Source organism: Pipra filicauda, unplaced genomic scaffold (genome assembly GCF_003945595.2).
Source record: "Pipra filicauda isolate LSUMZ 115617 unplaced genomic scaffold, ASM394559v2 scaffold331_size1881853_pilon, whole genome shotgun sequence".
Taxonomy (NCBI): Eukaryota; Metazoa; Chordata; class Aves; order Passeriformes; family Pipridae; genus Pipra; species Pipra filicauda.
This window is the reverse complement of record NW_024104456.1, coordinates 1,838,326-1,858,353: the sequence shown is the minus strand read 5'-3', so window position 1 is coordinate 1,858,353 and position 20,028 is coordinate 1,838,326. Positions and strand designations below refer to the sequence as shown.

General features: G+C 41.7%; 1 protein-coding gene and 1 long non-coding RNA gene across 13 annotated transcripts in view; one reads left to right on the top strand and one right to left on the bottom strand.

Moving 5' to 3' along the window:
* Window positions 1-20,028, bottom strand: part of LOC114001131 (poly(rC)-binding protein 3-like) — a 141,816-nt gene that overhangs the window by 5,684 nt on the left and 116,104 nt on the right. For 5 of the 12 annotated variants that reach the window (XM_039383944.1, XM_039383945.1, XM_027746068.2 and 2 more), the window contains exons 12-13: window positions 14,625-14,794; window positions 6,853-8,884 (exon numbers count right to left, since the gene is read on the bottom strand). The exons of 1 other annotated variant lie outside the window; for it this stretch is intronic. In XM_039383944.1, coding sequence (XP_039239878.1) covers window positions 8,536-8,884; window positions 14,625-14,794 — 519 coding nt within the window. In that variant the 3' untranslated portion in view covers window positions 6,853-8,535. Of the gene's footprint in view, window positions 1-950; window positions 6,530-6,852; window positions 8,885-12,828; window positions 13,368-14,624; window positions 14,795-20,028 lie in introns of those variants that run through there. 6 more of the 12 variants (XM_039383949.1, XM_039383951.1, XM_039383950.1 and 3 more) reach the window with 3 other exon arrangements.
* Window positions 8,774-15,367, top strand: LOC120323737. Its single transcript, XR_005564528.1, has 3 exons — window positions 8,774-8,916; window positions 13,016-13,161; window positions 14,359-15,367. It is a non-coding gene; the product is annotated as an uncharacterized LOC120323737 (long non-coding RNA).

The window sequence follows — 20,028 nt, the reverse complement described above, 5'->3', positions numbered from 1 at the left end:
AGCTAGATTTTAAAGGGAGAAAACAAGCTTTACTCTTATGAGGGCATTCTCATTACTTGTCTCAGAGATGTTTATGAACCAAGCAATAAAGATTAAAACTAAAGTTAGATATTTGATTTGCCTGTTTTGGAAGAACGATTTGATACAGTGGGAGCCCTTTCCATATAGTGATAGAGATGCTTTTTTATCACTCCTGATTTCCATGATGCTTGGGTTCAGCTCTTTATATTTATAAAGCTGTCAAAATTCAAGCAATGGTCCTTAGCAGTTTATTGCATCCATTTATTCCTGCTCACATGTGCTGGATTACAGTCATTGGGTCTTGGTTGATTTAATAACCCTAAATGTAAGTAGCTGTTGCTGCTAAAATGCTTGATGAAACACTGCAGTCTTACATGAATTAGTACTGTCATTAAAATAGCAATATTCAGAGAGTACTGAAATAGAGAATAAGCATTCAGAGAATATCAAAATAAATAAGAATGTTTGGACAAGCTGGAGAAGACTTAGTTGGACCAAAACTGAAATACAATTTCCTTTTATAGCGTGAAACACTTGAATATTGATGTCTAAGGTGCCTGGCACGCTGCAGTGAAAGATCTCTAGATCCATTTATCACTGTAAAGAGAACTTTGAGCTGAGAGAGTGCTACAGTCTTAAGAGATGGACAGTCTTTTTCAAAACAAAATGTAAGACAGACCCCCACTTTCCCTCTGACAAGAGCTAAGCTCAGTTTCTAACTGTTCTATTTATATTTGCTTTTCACTGACCCCACTCACAAAAGCATCCTAGCTTGTTAACACTGAACTTTAGAACCACTCTGCCTTTGGCTTAACGTCAGAGAAACAGGATGTGATTAATGTCAGGTTACACTGAGCATCATGAACATACATGTTTTGACAGTATAAAAAAATCTCTGAGTTTATAACTGACATCTCTTTTTTTGTACATTTTTCTGTAGTTTTACTTTCATCTTGTACATGAACCTGCAAATCATGGTTTCAGCTGCAGATGAACAGGAAATGAACTGAGCATTAAAACAGTTCAGCTGTTTTAGTTCAGTTGCCCTCATCTTTAGGGGTATCTTGTGGTAACAAGCTAAAGGCAGGGAGTTTAGTTACAGAGCATGGAGCTTGTACATTGAAATCCAAACCAGTGCAGCCCATTGTTATTATTAGGAAGAGATGGCAGGAATAAACACCAGATCACTCATCATTCTATTCATTAACCTTGCACAACTTGTTGAAAGAGTAAAGACGATGGACTGGCCAGTGCGTGTATGCATTGCTGGGGAAGTGACAGCATTGGTCCCTCTTGGCTGCTTCTTGTTTAGGGGTTGACGCTCTTGGAGGAATCTCAGAGATCTACAAATAATGTTGTATCCAAGTTTTACCCATCTTACTGCTGTGTAACTGTACATTTCTTCAGCATGTGGAACAAAGCTTTTAGAGAGCTTTGTGAAGATGGTGGGAGTAGTGACTTTGTCCTTTGTGACCACTGATCTACGTGTGCTGTTATGTCAAGAAGGCAAGAAATCATCCAGCTTTTTAGCAACGGAAGTAGCGTGGCTATAAGGGAGAAGAGGGATATATCCTAACCTTAGTAAGTAGTCAAGCTAATTTATCAAGGTAAATAATCTCCTGTGTCTTAGAAAAACATAGGCATAATTAGTTTATAATCGAAATATATCTTCAGCTTTAGAAAACAATTTTATGTACTTCTGATGAGCTGTTGAGCTAGATTGATTATTAATCAGAGAAAATAATTGTTTTAAAAATGTGTGCTTCCTTAATTTCTCTCATTTCTTAACTTTCTTGAATTCTATTTTTAAACAATAAAGATTAAAGTAGTCCTAATAACTAGCTTTGTCCATAGCCACTATTAAAAATGAAATTTTAATTGGAATTGAGAAGACTATTTTAATTCTCTGATCTCCAGGACTTCCAGAAAACTGAAGAATCAGAATTAAGGGGGAAGGTGCTTAACATTTGTAATCCTCGTTGATTGATAATAATAATGGAGAGTGTTGTCCAAACTTAAGAACTGTGGAATTTCATGGCACCAAAAAGTAGTTGAGGTTCCCCTGCTCAGTGGTTGTGAAACTGGTTAAGTGCCTTGCAGGGCCAGGATGTATGTGCCTGTAGGTGCATGAATGTTTGAAATGGAGTTCCAAGACGCAGCTCTGCAGGCGCAGCTACCACAGCTACAGCTGCCAGCTGCTCATGATCAGCTCTTCTCTGGCAGGTGAGTGCAGTCAGTCACAAATGGTAATCGGTGTGCTACCTTCTCTCTTGCCCTGGAAGAAATAAGCTGCTGCTGCTGTCATGACTTAAAAGCAGATGTGGGAAAAGGTCTGTATTTGGAAAACAGATTGTGGAAAAAGGCCAGAAGCAATCGTGCAAAAACAACCAAACCCAAATAACAACAAACCAAACAACGTTCTCATTTGCTAACGTGATTGTTATTCCTCTACCACAGAATTTAATTTAAAAATTTGCTTCAGAATTGCAAATACTGATTAAAAAGAATGCTAACATTAGCTTTTGCCAGGCCACCTGCCAATAATTTCAATTTGAGGAGAGACAGATTTTGCTTATTTCATACCACTATAATTAGATTCTCTGCATTTTATCATCTTTAAAACAGGGAGCTAGAAATAACTCTAATGAGAAGTAATATTCAAATATTTTCAAATATTTCAATATTTTCCGAATTTTTTTCTTAGAATTCAGAAAGCTTGCACTAGAAAATCAGACATTCAGCCTGTAGGAATCAAGATGTTGCCATTAGAAACCTTAATGTGAGTATATAATGTTAAAGAAATTCCCTTTTGTTAGGTAGCATCAAATGAATTTGACACTTCTCTTTCATTTCAGTTACTGTCTTAAGACACATGCCAGTCTGTAGAGTGACAGGACATATGCATCCAGGACACAGGACAGATGCAGACACTGCTTTAATCAAAATTCCTGCATTCCTTCATCGAACGAGTGAATTGATCAAGTACACTGCCGTGCCAGGAAGGGTGGTGTGTACTTGTATCCCTAGAAAGGATTGCTCAGGCCAAGAGTTGGAAATTTCAGGTGTGAAGCAGTTTTTCAGTATCTGCCTTCAGCTGATCTTCTGTTCATCACTTCAGTTACAACTATCCTGGCCTGATAGCTAAGAAAAGAAATGCGAGCATTTCCTTTGTGCAGACATCTAAATACAGTGGAGGAAAAATGCCTTGCACAATTGGTGGCTACAGCAGTTACGGAGGATACAAGAGATCTCTGTTCAAATCCCTCCTTTCAATGCTGTCCTTTGAACGGCCGCTTTGTGTGACCTAGTTGAGCAGTCTAACAATTCCAGTCTTTTCTGTAGAAGCTGTGCCCCTGTAAAATGACTGAATTAGTGAGTATATGTGACTTTCTTGTTAGATAATCATGGCACTCAGCCAAAAAGGGGAAGGTCCTGTTCCAAGTACATAAGTAGTGCTGAAATATGTTCAGCTGATATTGAGGCTGTGGAATAAACTGGATTTGGATCTTTCCCATATGAGAGAAACGCTGTTTTTTCATGCTGTTGGGTATTTAAAAATGAAAGCAACGACAGCGTTTCCATTTCTGCCTGGTTTGGGTGGGAAAGGGGTCAGCACACGCTTTAACACTTTCTTGTGAAACCTGACAAACACCACCTTGTCCATGAAAGCCTTCTGAGGCTGAGGCCCTTACCAGGTGCCTGCATTGATGGCACCAGTGAGATTTATGCTGTTAGCTTCCTAGGAGCTTTGACTGGCACAGATATGAACCTTGGGGCCCACAGATGCCCTCTGGCTATGCCTGAGAACACAAAGCACTCTGCATATTAACAATGGACTAACTTTGTTTTCCTTCTGGTTGACTGTTCCAGCCAGCATTCATAATTTCAATTTTTTTCACTCGAGAAACACAACAGAGCTGCTTGAATTCACTTGAGATGTTTCCAGAAACCTAACAGCTATTTGATGATGCGGAAGCTGCAGAATTTGTGCTGTCTTTCATCTGGAAACTCACAATTGTGTGGGCAGTGACCTTTTCACATTGGGTACATGCTTCCTCTTTTCTACCTTGGGCATGAGTGGTTTAGATTTTTGTCCTGGGTAGTACTATTTTTTGCATTTTTCCCCCCCTCCAGACATACCTTCTAGTGTTTTGTTTGCCCGGTTTATATATTAAAGCTATTCAGGAGCTTTTTCTTGCCGTTCAGAAATATTTTCCAACTAAAATAATGAAATTAAAATGAGCCTAGAGTTTATCACACTTGTGCCTGTATTTTTTTGCAAAAACCCTCTTAAAAGACTTCTTTTTCTTCCTTTGTCCTTTTATGTCTCCTCATTCCATACACAAACGTGTCCCTACACTAGTTCATTTAAATCTCGGTCTTTTCTAGCCAATTCTGCAAGGCATACGTGAATTATTAATGTGAAAGATACTATACAACACAGAGCTGCTGCTGCTGCCCTTTGCCTGGCAGCTCTACTGGGAGAGCAAAATCTTGACCTACTTAGTGTTGAGCTCCAATAATTTTTTTGTTTGTTTGTTTGCATTAGCCAGGCTAGCCATAGAAATAGCTTCTGCTGTTGTGGAAATGAAGACTATGGAGGTCTCTGCTGTAAAAGCAGCTTCAGCTCTCCTTTCAAGAGTACGAATTTAAATATATTCTAAGTAATATAAATATTTTTTAAGTAATAATAACAACAGAATTTTATCAAGGTTAGTACTACGGCCTATAGTTCTTTTAACCTAAGGGTTGAAATAGCTAATTGTCAACATTGGGTAAGGCTTCCTGGATGCTGGGATGCAAAGAGCTCTTCTGTAATCTTCCTTGGCAGCCTTCGTTGTCAAGAATTGCTCTGTGGCTGCATCTGCATTGGAAAAGTTATTGACTTCTACAGAGATCTGCAAGTCTGTATGCACATCTTGGTCATACAGTACCAGGCTCAGACTCAAGATCCAGACATTTTAGAGCTGTCTGTATCCTGCAGACCATGTAAAATAATTGTGGTATGGCTCACAAGTTCAGCTGGGGCAGGGAAGGGAAGTGGGACCCCAAATTAAATTCCCAGAAGCAAGGAGAGACCTTAATAGATGAAGGTTGTAGAATCAGGCTCATGTCATTAAGGATGCTACTCACTTGCACTGCCAGAAAACTCTGCTTTTCTCATGAAGAGAGAGCAAGCAGTAAATGTGGAAGTACTGCCAGTGCCCTAAGAGGAGAGGTGGCCAGAGCGTGCAGCCAGAGATGCTGGATCGCGACAGCAGCTCAGGGCCAGCACCTTTCTTTTGCCTGTGTGTGAAGAGAGAATTTGAGGCTGTGACTGCAGTGCTTCAGCAGATCTAAAGGAGAACCTGAACTGCTCAAGCAGAGTATCAGGGCAGAATGAGACAGTCCCCTGGCCTCCTCAGCTCTCCATTCTCCCTCTTCTAATGCAAATTGCCATGCTCCTCCCAGCTGCTGGGCTAGTTTCCTGGCAGAATGGAAAGTGCTGTCTAGAAGCCTCACTCAACAATGCTGCTGGGAATGGGAAAGAACGAAGGGTCTTAGCAATGCTGTACTCAGTACCCAAGTTCATTCTTTTGTTCTTATTTTTCTTTCCCCAGTATCTGATCTATAAACCAGTTTGGGAAAACATTGGAGATACAAACCAGTGGCTGCTTGTAACAAGAAGACAAATTTGTCTTTTCTGTTCACTGTGTGAGGTTCTTAAGGAGCAACTTTGTTAAACACCAAATAAAGTTTTAGAGAAATATTGCTTACTCTACTAATTACACAATCTGGCTCCATCTACTCCTGAAAAGCCTCATCATCCCTGACAATGGGCTAACATCCTTTCTAACATTGCCTGTTTTTGCACAGGTGTTACACTCTTTCCCAATGAGCAGTGGGACCTTAAGCGTGATAATATGAACGTTTAATCATTAATGAAAACAAGCGATTTGTCTGTGATCTTAGTTTGACAATTCATAAAATAGTGCTTCTTAAATGACAAATTAGCAACTCGGTTACAAAGAACAAAATTTAAACAACACAACAGTTGTATGCACAAAGCTACCACGTCTTTTTTTTTTTTTTTAATCAGGAAAAAAATTTATTTATAAAAACGTCTCATTTAATTTACTGTCAAGTCTCTAGCTGAATACAGTGGCTTAGAACACTAACGGCCCATGCTTTTATACAGATTAGCCAAAGCATGAACATCAATAAAAATTAACCCCCGAAAATAACTTGTCTTTGCTTTATGTTATGAGCCACAACAGAGTTAAAACTGGAACAGTAATGAAAGCAACACAAGAGTTAGGAAGCACAGTTGCTTAAAGAGTAAAGAAGTATTTTCTTTTGATGTCTCAGAATAATAAGAAAGTTAGAAATGGCAGAAACTCCTCTGTAGATTAGTCCATAGAAAGCATTGTCTCATGGGGCTTTGGAAAAGTCCTGTCTGGTGGCTAATGCACTAGGGCATGAAGAGATACATTAGAGAGCCCCCAGGCCAGTAACTTCTGAAGACAGCCTAAAATGTAGGAACAAAAATGAGGAAAATAAAAAAAAAAAAAAAAGAAAAAGGCAAAAAAAAGAAAAAAATCTTCTCACTATTAAAAAAATACCACTTGAGTACAACCAGCATAGAACAGCATTTCAGTGCAGGCAAGTTTTCTGACACAGGTTGGTGATTTGTTTTTTCTTTTCTTAAATGTCAATTACTGAAACAGTTACAATAGCCCAGAACAGTTTTACAGCAGTTTTCTAGAGCTTTTGAATAGTTGTGGTACCTTGAAATTATTTCCAGTTTTTCCTTCATTATATACAATCAAAAAAAAAAAAAGAATACAACCGAAAAAAGGCCCAAAACAAACAAACAAAAAACCAAAACAAAAAAATTCCCAACAAAAGCAACCAAAAACCCCATTTGGATAAATGCAAACTTTAACAATGGCAGGTCTACAAATGAGTACAGTGACAAAACTTAGTGCAAAGGTGCTAAGGTGAAGAAAAGCCCACAGAATACAGAAATGACACAAAATACTGAGATAGTACTTAGCCCTATACAATAACACACTTTGAAATACCATGTTTTAAAAAGTATTGCATTTGCATTGTGTTTTTAGTTTATATTAAAATGCACTGAATACAGTTCAATTGTTAAAGCTTTGTGTCCAAGGAGTGCAAAGTGGATGAACATGGCAGGCTAATGGGATTCTGGATTTGGAAGTGGTGAGGAAAACAATATTGCATTACTGAGTTATGCAACAGAAATTAAAAGGAAGGTGGATGGACAAACAGAAAATGCGGTTAAGAACTAGTTCCAACAGCTAGCAACCAGCCACTCCATCCCCCAGCTCTCTTGGCTTTGGTTGCAATTAGGTGTCTGTAATCAGAACATCCTTAAGTTCTTGTTAAAGGGATGGTATCTGTCCAAGCAGCAACTTCTGAATGACCTTTGATAAGTGCTACATCATTTTCATGATTACAATACAACCTGACTGCATTACTGGTGGTGAGTTAGACAGGGATGTCTTTTGTACAGAAACCTAACATAAAAAAAAAAAGGTCATTTTGGCTGAATAAAATATACATGGGAGGAGGTACCAGAATAGTGACTGCATATCTGATTTGCACCTGCTTTTAAGTACTTAAAGAAATAAGTACTTTGTCAGTATATATAAAACATCTGACCGCAAAACAAAGAGCCTGCTCTCCCTCCCACTCTCCCTTCCTAAAGCAGAGTTCTTAAAAATATGTTTTTCCAAAGCAGAGAAAAATTGTCGCACCCTTTAAAAGAATGGCACAGGTACCCGATATTTTTTTCCTTGTTGTTTTCCAATTATTTTAATTTAGCAGTTTTTGTCAGACCAGAAAGCTTCATCTGTACTTTTTTTTTTTGTATGCAGCAGTACCTGACGTTTGTACTTTGTAGCCTCCCTCTCCTGCTCGCAGGCAGGTCTCAGGGCAGGGGGACAGGGATTTTCAAGCCTACTGGGAGCAGAAGAACGATTGAGGGGGCCAACAGCACTTCATGTGGGATTTCAGGGGCACTAGTGATCGTCACAAGTGCCAGATTTGCAGGTCCTAGCAAGAGAAAAAGTCATCAGAGATGCCACTTTGCCATAAGGAACTGTTCTGGAGTTGGAGGAATACCTGCAAATAAGTGTATTTATATGCCAGGCAGTATTGCTGGAGCAGGACCTGGCTGTCAAAATTTTGCCTCATTTATGTTTTTTTCTGTCTCACATTTCTCCTGGCTGGGGTGGGGGCAACCCTGCCTGGCTGCCGCCCTGCCAGAGGGACAGTGTTGGGGGAGAAGGAGCCCGGGCTGGTGTCTGCTCGCTGTTGGAACTAGTTGGTAGGTGGTGCCTGGGTGTTAGTTGTTATGGAGAGCAGAAGACGACTTGAGTTGGCAACAGTTAACACTAGCAATTTAACAGAAAATAAAAGATGCCGTATTGTTTCCTTGATAACTAGGATCTACCACAGACTCTTGGTAGAGCTGGCAAAGCTTGCATTGTGTGTCTCATCCCTTCAATATGGAGCAAACTTCTGGCGGTCAGATTTCTTAACCCCGCTCGTCGAAGGAATTTTGGCAGTGTAAGCGGACAAACTCCCCGTGGCCCCCGCAGCGGCCGCGGCATTTAGTGCCAGGAGTGGGACAGTTTTCATGCCAAGCAGACTGGAGACAGGAACGGCATAGTGGGTGGTTGGCAGAGTTGGTAGGGGAGGGGGGGTACTGACGGTAACGGCGGAGGCGGCCGCCAGCACGGCCATGGAGGTGGGGGTGGAGGTAGGGGTGGCAGACTGAGAGAGGTTCATGTTGAGGTCAACAGGGGTCGTGACGGAAGCGGTCTGGGTGCTGACTTTAGCCATCTCTAAGCTGCAAACGAAGAGAGGAAGAGGAACAAACAGGTTGGGAGGGTTCAGCCAGGGCGGTGGGGCCGGGAGGAGGAAAAGGAGGAGGAGGAAGGAGGGAGAGGAGGAAGGAGGGAAGGACAGCAACCACGAAAGGGCAGGATTAGATCGGTGGACGAGGGGGACAGACGAGTGGGAGGGAGAAGGGGGAGAGAGAGAAAAAAAGGGAAAATGAGGGTCAAAGGAGGAACATGTTATGTGTTAAAGAAGAGAAATAACAAAAGGGTTTTCCATGATTCGATGGTGAAAACACTACTGAGACTCTAAAGTTCTTCTGGAACAGAAAAAAAAAGGAGGGTGGGGGGTTGCTAGTTCATTTTACGCATGAAAAAAGAAATCTAAGGAATGCAGGTAATGGCAAAAAGATGGAAAAAACGAAACTTAAGAGAAAACTTAAAATAACTATGAAGTTTACTCCCCAGCACTGATATGGTGAATTTTGCTTTTCATAATTAGGGTATTTTTGAAAGGGGGACGCGGGGGGTTTTGGTAATTTTTTCAATTTGTCAGTTTGTGACATAAATAGTACCCTTTGTCATTTTGCTAGGATGAGAGGAGACTGAGCAACATTTTGCTGCTTCCATTTAAGGCATTAAGTTTTGGTTGGTTTTTTTTTTTTTTAAGCAAGTTAGTTTTTAATTTCATTCACTGTGAGGTCAGTGTGCATTTTTCATATAAAACAAACCAGATTAGCCAGTGTGTTCACTTCGGTTTGTACTTCCCCCGGACTTTTTAATATCACAACAAAATATTTATGCAACCTAATTATAAGTTAATTAGTAAAAAAGGAACACTGAAAAACACCCCGGCTTACACAGCAGTGGTATCCTTTCTGAGCTTGTGGCAGTGGTTACAGTGAACATGAAAAAGCTTACCAGCTGACAGACAAGGTACTACATGGATACAACATACATATCCTCAGACAGACCCCAACAGCATGAGGAAGTTCAAGACTGACCCAACCTCTGAGCCCAAGGCAGCAATGGGCTCTTTCTGGAGGATGTAGGTATCAAACCACCGTCACTTTAGCCTAACTCCACCCATCAGCCAGTGAGATGAGTTTGGCCCACATACTCCTGCTTTTCTGTACATTTTTAGACAGTATTTCCAAGGACGCATCTTTTTTTTCAGATGACAAAATGTTTGCCTAAATAAATCCTCCCTTTGCTGTTTGTTTGTTGCAGCTTGTGCACTGGCTTTTGGGCCAGCAAATAACCTAAGTATTAATTTCAGGATGCATTTTGCAGGTGACCAGCTGTGAGCTATGGCAACCTAGCATATAAATAGAACTATGGGCTAGGAAATCTTTGCTAGCTACAGATATATGTATATTCCTATTAAGTTTGGGGTTTTCTTTGTGGTAATTACTAACTTGTCAGGTTCCTGGGCTTTCTGCTTAGGTGATCTGAGGAGCTGCAGAAGCTCCTCCCCTCCAGAGTGGAGTGCAAACAAGCTGCTAGCTGTCTCTGCAGAGGACCTGCCCCTTTCTTACCAAACCACATCAGGCCCTATGAGGCTTCCTAGCATAGGGTTTGTGCTGGTCCCTGTTGGGGACGGGGTGTGCAGGCCTGCAGAGCAGCTGTAGCCAGGCTACAGGCTGGGAGGGGAGCACGATCACCCTACACAGGGCTTGCAAGAACGTCGCTTTTCCTCACCTTAGACTTACACGCAGTTTTGAGAGTAACAGCCCCTGGGCTATTGACAGCCAGAGAAAGGTTCCTGCAAGGATGCAAGCGATCAACCAGCGCAACGTAGGGAATGGGGACATGGGACTAGAGCTTCCCAAAGCACTGCTGCTGAGGGCAAGTCTGAAGGATACTTGGAAGGGGTCTGAGCTGGGGAGAGGAAAATGGAGAAGAGAGGGAGAGCTTAAGCACTGAGCTTCTCTCTTTCTTGTGAAAGAGGGCTCTTGGAATATTAACTCCTCAGCGGCTTTTGCTGGGAAGTTGGAAGGCATCCATTAGCTGTGAGGAGATGGGAGGGGAGGAGGGTGATTGCATGAAATGCAGAGTGCTTTGTGGGAGGTAAAGTTTTTATTTTCCTCCCTGGTGGTCTTTATCTGTCCCCATGGATGAGCAACTCAGAATTTTTCTAACCCTCGCAGCAGAGTTGTTCTTTGCAGAGAGAAGAGCATCCTTGTGCTGTCAGCACATGCTACTTGCAGTCTACTCAGACTGAGGGATTTACATCAAGACCACTGAATCAGTGAATCCAATTCCAGTGTACATCCTCAACTTGGGGGTGTAGGAGTTATATGTGATACCCTGTATGTTTTGAAAAACTCAGTTGGATTTTTTAATATGACTCAGTATTATTCTGGTAGGGAGGCATATAGAAAGATAATGCAGGACTCAAGTGTTTCAGTGACTCCAAATTTGCCTACTGTGCATTTAACAGAAACAAAAAAAATCCTTACTGATATGGCAAGGTGTTTGAGCCTGAGATTTTTCCTGCGCCAGCAAGGAGAACAGATCCCACAGACCAAATGCTGGTGTTGGTAGCAGCCATTCAAACTCCCTGTCTCTGGTGTACTCACGCAGGTATGATTGTAGCAGTAATTTGCCCTGCTTCCCATTTGTTACTGGAAACATAAGGGCAACATATAAGGGGAAAGTTCATCAGGTTAACTGTCAGTTGTCCCATGGCAGTGGCAGTTTCCCAAAACAGTTGTGGATGCAATAAAATTAAATGTGAAAGTGGATGAGGCAGCCTTCATACAATTTTACACTGTCCCTTTGCTTTCTGAATATATACACTGAAGGCCACATCCTGCATCACCCAAAATTGTTGAAAAGAATAGAGCTCAGATGTGGCTTTGGCAGTCCTATTAGCTCTATGAATGAACCCCTTGAGAAAAGGACAGTAAAAAAATACCTTTCAGGAATCTGCCCTTCAACAAGGAGCAAGTGCTGCTGGCTACAGTTCATTTATAATCCAAAGCTGAGTCTTACACAGGAAAACTAAACTACGGTTCGTTCTTAATAAAAGCTAGAAGATGGAATTGGGTAATGAAAATCCAGTTACTACAGTGGAGACCAGTTAAGAGACAGAAGGTTTTACAGGAAATAAGACAGTTCTACTGCAAACAAACTAGGACATGTTCTACTCATACAGAGATCAGTGCTCAGATAACACAGAATCAAAACAATACTTTAGAAATATTTATATCTCTGTCTTGATATTGTATCAATATATTTATATATCTATAATTTAGAGTATACTATGTACATATCCAACACCAGATTGCAATATAAGTCTTAAAGCAATTTGATAAATTATTCTATAGATAGCAACTTTGGTTGGAGGATAGTTTAAAGATACACGCAGAATGTTTCAGGATTACTGTGGATAGATTAGTTTTGATTTTTTACATCTTATGCTGCTGAAAGACACTGGTTTATGCAGAAATACCGGCCCTGGAAACCAAATTTCCATAAACAACAGATCTGGTGTGGGAGAAAAAAGAAAAAGTCTACCTTACACTGAATGCTTATATGGCTTTTATTTTTTATAATTATTATTTTCCCATACGAGACTATACTTTGGGCAGTACTATACTGTACTCATCTCTTCCCCAGTGCTGTTTTATGCCACCATCTTTAAAAGAGAAGGCATCACTTGTTTAGGACTGACATAACCCTGAGACGTCCCCAGCACGCAGAGGCAGCAAAAGCAGCAGCAGCAGCAGCCGCCTGGCTCTGACCCTCGGACACCTGCCTGAGCACCTAAACCCCAGCTAGAGCAAACCTCCCACTTGCCTGACAGTTTCTCAGTCCTTTCTCCAGTGCAACTGCCACCAAGCACTGCTGCTGTGGTGGCACCTGGCTGGACAGGAGTGTCTCTTGCGAAAGGAGAGATCTGGAACAGTGTCACTTTTTAAAATGAAAAAGCCACCTTAATTTCCTATGTTACCTTACAGCTTAATTTATTAAACATTACTTTAAGGTCTTCATTTACAAATGAAGTCACTTCATCTAAATACAGTTTCAATACATGGTACATAATAATATATGATGGTTTATTGTAGACGATGGTAACAAATGACTTCTATCTAGAAATTTAACAAGAAGAAAATATTTTGTTTCTGGTTTCACAGGGTATTGAGTATCCGTAGTATATGACTGCTGAGAAGCTTTCTTCTTTGCGAAAGTATGTTAAAAGACCTCATATAGATCCCATTCCGTCAAAAGAATCATTAGACAGTAATCAACAGAAGTGTGAGAGTTCACAGGCTTTTCTAAAGTGAGTCAAACAGGTTTGTTCACTAGAGTTTGTCTCTGGTGAGCAGCTCACTGCAATTCCATTAATAAGTGCATTACTTTATTTGCATGCTTTAGCTGTCTTGAAGATCTTAAATTGTTATCTTCCGAGATCCAGATGCATGCCATATGGTGTTTGTGCAACTAAAAATGAAGGGGTCTATTCTCGTCTCGATGTGTGGGGAATCCCTGAACACCAAGAGAAGAACATATCCTTAAGGGTTAAAGGAGGGAACACATTTTTATTTGATTACAGGGCTTACGGAAGTGACTTATATTTGCTACAAAGAATATAAATCAAAAGAGCTGTAGGTTGTTTTAAGATTCTGGAAACGGCTTATCTTAGTTTTCACAGTGCCACCCCTCAATATATTTTTTCCCTAGGAAACTGCTTTCAGACTGAATTATAAAAAGTAGTATTTTTGTTTGCTGTAACACAGAGCTGCACAAACGTCCTCCACTCCATTTACAGTAGTTTTCACTGGTGCACTACACAACTGGGATGGAGAGGAGGTTGGACCATAGGAAGCTGTAGACCTGCTATGACTACAGCCCCCACATAAATCACATGCTTTGTACTACCTTAACAGCAAACATAGTTAAACACAAAGCTTGATTCATATCACAGTATTTTTGTGGGGGAAAAAAAAATAAAAGAAAAAAAGCCATAAAATACATAGATACTCCCCCTCCCCCACAATATATTGTCTCAGTCCACTGTTTGCAAGTAGATCTATGAGACAGTGCTACATCCATTGCACTTTCTTCTCTGGATAATTGCAAATAAAGGCGGTATCAATTTTAATATTTTTCTATATAATCATATAAAAACTGTTAGACACTTTAACCATTGTCATGGCTTAGCTAAACAGCCAGTGCTTTCAATAATTCTGGGACCGAGAAGTGAAGAAGCAGGGAGTCTCACTGTGTCTCATTAGGGAATGCTTCTTACAAATTTGTGGTGCTGCCTCTGAAAAAATAAATCCCATGCCTTTTGAGCAACCAAATGTCAGTTTGAAATCAACTCTGAGTGGCAATTTCCACTTGGTAAATTAAATCTGTTTTGCAATCTGTTTCACTATATTTGCCATTTAGGACAGTAAAATGCGTCTGTGAAAAGTATTTTCTTCTAAAGCATTTATGATTGACATTTAATTTAATTTATCTGCTTATATTTTAGGTGGATGATAATATGAGTATTCAGATTTTGCAGCTTTTGTCATTCAACGTGTACCTGGAATTGCACCAGATTAAGCTCCTTTCCATATAAACCAACAGCAAACACAGCTTCTAATGATTCAGGCTTTACAACCCATTAGGAATTGAGTAATACTATGCGAAATGGACACTGCAAAGCAACTTTCTGGATCTACCCAGGACAGACATTTGCTGGAGAGCAGACAGAGCAACCTCGCAGAAGCATGATCACTTACAAAGCAAACTTACCTTGCATTAATGAGGTACTGTGCTAAGCTGATGTTTGCAGGGGATCCTGTGATTGTAACTTGTCGTTCTGCGGAGCCTTCTGTGGCATTAGCAATCTTGATCTGCGCTCCTGACATCTGCCTGATTTCATTTATCTTACTGCCTTGTCTGCCAATAATGCAGCCTATTAACTGGAGTGGGACAAAGACCGAGATTAGTGCCACAGACACAAGCAAAAACCACTTAACTGCAATCTGTAGTACTGCTAAAAACATGGTTATGAAAAGCTCAGTAGCAAAACAGATTTTTGCTGTGCTGTTTGGAAGGGGTAACTGGTGCAACCTATTGGCTCTATGGCTCTAGATCTAGCTCTGCTGCTACGTGGTTATTATTAGCTCACTCTCAGACTATTTTGCTATCTCCCATGGCAGAAAATGGCAGTGTGCCATGGTGCTGAGGAAAACAAAACACAGCCCAGCCTGACTTGCCAGTGGCAGCAGCAAGCCAAGAACACCAGCTGGAAGTCAGGCTGACCATCCAAAGCTGCCACGTGCAGCTCTGTACCCTTCCAGTGCACTGCTAGTCCTAGACCTCCCTGGGAACATGTGGTTCTTACTTGGCCAGGTACTGTATGATTAAAGTCAGTGGGATTTACAGCTCTGTAACTGCAGGCAGAAGCAGGCATAGGAAGAGACTGAAATTTATCTGCTTTCCTTTACAGACGCTTACCAAAACTCATATATTGTGAATAAAACTGAGCCTGAGTTGTGTGTTGTGTGGGCATGTGTGTACCGGGGTGTTGCTCCTCCAGCAAGTAGGCACTGAGCCAGCAGGTGAGGCAGAGATGTTTTGGTTTCTGTAAGGGTGAGGAGGAGGCTTTTGTTCTGTGTTAAGGAAGGATGGGTGCTGAGAAGCTCAGCAATGGCCAGAACGGGTAGAAAACGGAAACTTTGCTCTACACATCTGTTGACACTGGGATGTTGCTGCCAGTTTTGCAGAAGGACGTGCCAAAATGCAGAGATTGCCTTCCCCTTCAACCCTTCCTGCTGCTTCAGGCCCTGACACGTTCCCCTTTCTGGTACTGTAGTACTTGAAGTAACTTGCCAGAAACAGATTCACATTGTCCAGACATTTTATCAAAAGAAGAAAAGCCTCCCAACGCAATCCTTGCTTCACACTCAGGGACAAACAGAAAGCCGAAGTGGGTACCTGGGTAGCCGAAACAAAGACCAAGCACAAGAGGAGCAACCACGAGGTGGGGAAATGGGGTGGCAGGAAACGCACACAGGATTTCCCATCCTGTTACAACAGGAGGGCTTCGCTGAGCTCCCTGTCCTTATCCCAAGGACCTGTCTTAGAGTGTGACTGCACATGCCGGTGCAGAGGACTGACCTGAGCTTCACCAGGGAGCCTCCAGCCTGTCTGTGCACACAAATGTGCCTGCATTGGCCAACTGTTGGTAGCACAGGGATCCCTAAGCCTCCACCTCCTACACCTCAGTCTCACTGGTCTGCAGGTAGTGAAGGTAATGCAGGACAAGAGAGCAACCAGAGCACAGAGAAGGCACTTAATGGGTCATTCAGGAAGCTGCCACTTTTATGTGCTGGAGGTCCTCCAGTGACCCCCATCTTGTAACCCAGGTGGGTCAGTGCAAAGAATTTGCAATCTCCTAGCTGACTTTGAGTTACGGAGTAAGGATTCAGTCCAGACCGGTCATGGATACTGGTGATGCAAGCATCTCAAAGAGAGGTTTGGTAACCTTTCATCTGAAGCTCTCCAAAGTCATCCTTTGTTGCTGTCACATCAGGCTGCTTAAACACACTCTGCAATCCATGACACAACCCGCAATGTATTCTGCTCATGCAGAATACACTACTCCATTTGCCATGCAGGAAGGACAGCAGTGCTGGGGGTCTCTCTGGGGTGCCTTTCCCATTACACGTTACTTACATTGCAATTTGTGCAGTACCTTAATAATCAAGAGCTGATGAATTCTTGAAGAAGTTTTCATCTAAAAAGCTTTGATCAATCAAGCCACGAACATTTAGTTTCACATAAAAACACCTGCCTAGCCTTGCTTTGAGATAAAACCATGTCAAATTGCATCCAAACACCTATCTCTGTCCCACTTGGGAGAGGAGCCAAACCTACTATAGAATTTACCAAGCCCATTATACACTATAGGATAATACTATAGTAATCAGTGGCACAGGATCTAGTTGGAGGCCCGTCACTAGCGGTGTTCCCCAGGGTTCAATACTGGGCCAGTATTGTTTAACTTATTCATCAATGACTTGGATGAAAGGGCAGATCCCTCCTCAGCAAGTTCACTGTTGACACAAAGCTGGGAGGAGTGGCTGATACCCCAGAGTGTTTGCAGCCATTCAGAAGGACCTCGACAGGTTGGAAAGGTGGGCAGAGAGGAACCTTCTGAAATTCAACAAAGGCAAGTGCAGGATCCTGCACCTGGGGAAGAATAACCCCAGGCACCAGTACAGGCTGTGAGCTGACCTGCTGAGAAGGAACTGGGGGTCCTGGTGGAAAACAAGTTGTCCATGAGCCAGCTGTGTGCCCTGGAGGCCAAGAAGGCCAACGATATCCTAGGGTGCATTAGCAAGAGCATTGCCAGCAGGTTGAGGGAGGTGATCCTACCCCTCTATGGAGCCCTAGTGAGGCCACATCTGGAGTGCTGTGTCCAGTTCTGGGTTCCTCAGGACAAGAGAGACATGGAGCTCCTGGAGCAGCTCCAGAGGAGGGCCACAAAGATGATTATAAGGAAAGCTGAGGGAGCTGGGCCTGTTCATCCTTGAGAAGAGACAACTGAGAGGGGATCTCATCAATGTCTGAGGTATCTGAAAAAGGGGGGCCAAGAGGATGGAGCCAGGCTCTTCTTGGTGGTGCCAAGCAATAGGACAAGAGGCAATGGGCAGAAACTGATGCACAGAAAATTCCACCTCAACATGAGGAAGAACTTTACTGTGTGGGTGATAGAGCAGCTGTGGAGTCTCCCTGACTGGAAGTAGTCAAGAACTGCCTGGACACAATCTTGTGCCACGTGCTCTACGATGACCCTTGAGCAGGGAGGTTGGAACAGATGACCCACTGTGGTCCTTTCCAATCTGACCCATTCTGTGATTCTGTGAATGCATGTATTATAAATATATAACACACACACACACACAATATATGTACATGTATACCCACATGTATTTTAACTTTCTCAAGAAGTGAGTGGAAGAGTTTGGACCAGATGAGCACCCAGCCCAGTAGCCTGTGGCAGTAGCACACCCTTACAAAAAAAGAAGATAGAACCAGTGTGAGCTATAAAAAAAAGTTACCACTGGTATCCCAAATTTCCACCTAAGGCTTACATACCTGAGCAGCACCTGGTATCTCTGCCTTTATGCTCTATAGTTCATGTGTCTGACAATTTCTTTTTGAACTTGTTTCTCCTTTTGCTGCCCAAGGGCCACGACAGTGACCTGCAGAGCTTGCTTCTGTGTCGTAAGTATCACCTTTGTTTGCACAACTCAAAATTTCAGCTGATGTACCCTCCTTCTTGGACTGTGAGCACCAGATAAAAATGTTTCCCTTTTCACTTTCTCTATACCACTTCCATCCATCTTCCCTTACCCTCAGTTTCTCCTCATGCCAAAAAAACTCCAAAACAAACAACTGTTTAAAACAGAGGTTCCGCTTTTTGCCTTTTTCTAGCTTTACTCCGTTCTTCAGTAAAGTTCTACTGGTACGAGTGCAAACTGGACTGAATCAGGAGTCTGGACTCTTAACGCGTGGCACTCAAAAGTCTGCTGTGAGTCCTCCCAAACTCTTGATCCTGACATTTTCTCCCAATAGACTATGTCATCTCTGGTTCATGTCCCTCTCTTCCATTTTTTTTATTTCTCCACAATGGTAAATATAACTGCTAAATATCTATATCTATATATATATATATATCTAGATATCTTTCTTGTAATGCTTAAGAACTGACAGAGCCTAATAATAACAGTCCAATGCTGCAGAACATTGATTGCCACAGGAAGTGGCATGGAGATCACTTTCTTTTTAAATACTGGTAAAAAAAATCCTTTTGCTTTTCTCAAAGGCAAAAGGATTTTTATAATGTAGTGCTTGTAAAAAGGGCAAAGAATTAGCCTCTGCAACTTGGTATCTGCTATCTGGAGCAGTTGACCATACCTGTCCACAGGTACACATGGTTTCCCTTGGTTCTCCTCTGTCAACACAGAACAAGTCCATTTGCTTTGGCAAAGCCTCTTCATTAGTTGAGCATCATCAATGAGACTCTTCAATCACTTTTCAGAAAGCTATACAAGCTTTCTTAGCTTCAGGTTTGAGTTTTTTTGTTTTGTGGTTTTTTAATTAGAAAGTCCAGGGCATAGTACTCTATAGGGAGAAATCTCCTGAGGTTTGATTACAGTTCTTTACAGACTTACAGCAGGGCCTGGAAAAAGATGCTTAAATACTCTGTATCTCTTAAAAACAAAACAAAAATAATGAAAAGAAATGTCAATTTCCTTGCTAGGATAATGCAAAATCTGGATTATAACAATTTTCACAGACTTTGCAAGAAGACATATAGAAAACTGAGAACCCATGTTCAGAAATGAGCCTTCTTATTACTTATTGGGTTTTATAACTCAATATTTGTTGTGCATTTCAATTTATTGAGGGTCCAACACCGGTTTCCATCCCATTCCCTAAAGTGAGCAGTAGGTGGTTCTGGGGAAAATTACTTTCAATGCTAAGCAGTCCCTTATCCCATAAACGGTTTCACTTTGCCTCTGATACATATTAAGTCTGCAAAATCATTCTACTGATTCTTGAGCTCATTCGGACAGGTCTACTTGAGGAATCCAATGCCATTTTCTTAGATTAAGGGGAGATGCAAATCAGGCCATGTGCAAACATATTAAAAAATACAAAAACTATCCTCATAGGCATTGCTAACTGACAGAATCTGGTTAATTCTGTGTTTTTCCTCTGAGCATTATTTCTCTACTACATGGGAAGCTGTCAGCAGTAAGGTAAATTTATTGAGCTTGAATCCAGAAATCCCTTGCTTTCAGTAGAAGTGCTTTGATTTACACTACTGCAGAACCTTTCCCGGCACATCTTGTACAGATTATTAAGTCTTTGCCTAATCATTGATTCTAAATCCTCTCATACAACTGGAAAGCTTCTGAGGCAGGGATGGACTTAGCCAGCATCTTAGTTTTGTAAGAACGTGGCACTTGTTCTCAGGACTTTTCTGGAAGAGGGCTGTATGGAGGGTGAGGTGTACTTTTCCTGTAACATGTTCGCAGTGGGTGGCCCCGCTGGAAGTCACAGCTAGGGTTAGATACTGCCCTAATGTTCTCCTCAATGGATTGTGCCCATTCTCCCCATTGCAGGCAGTGGATTGGGG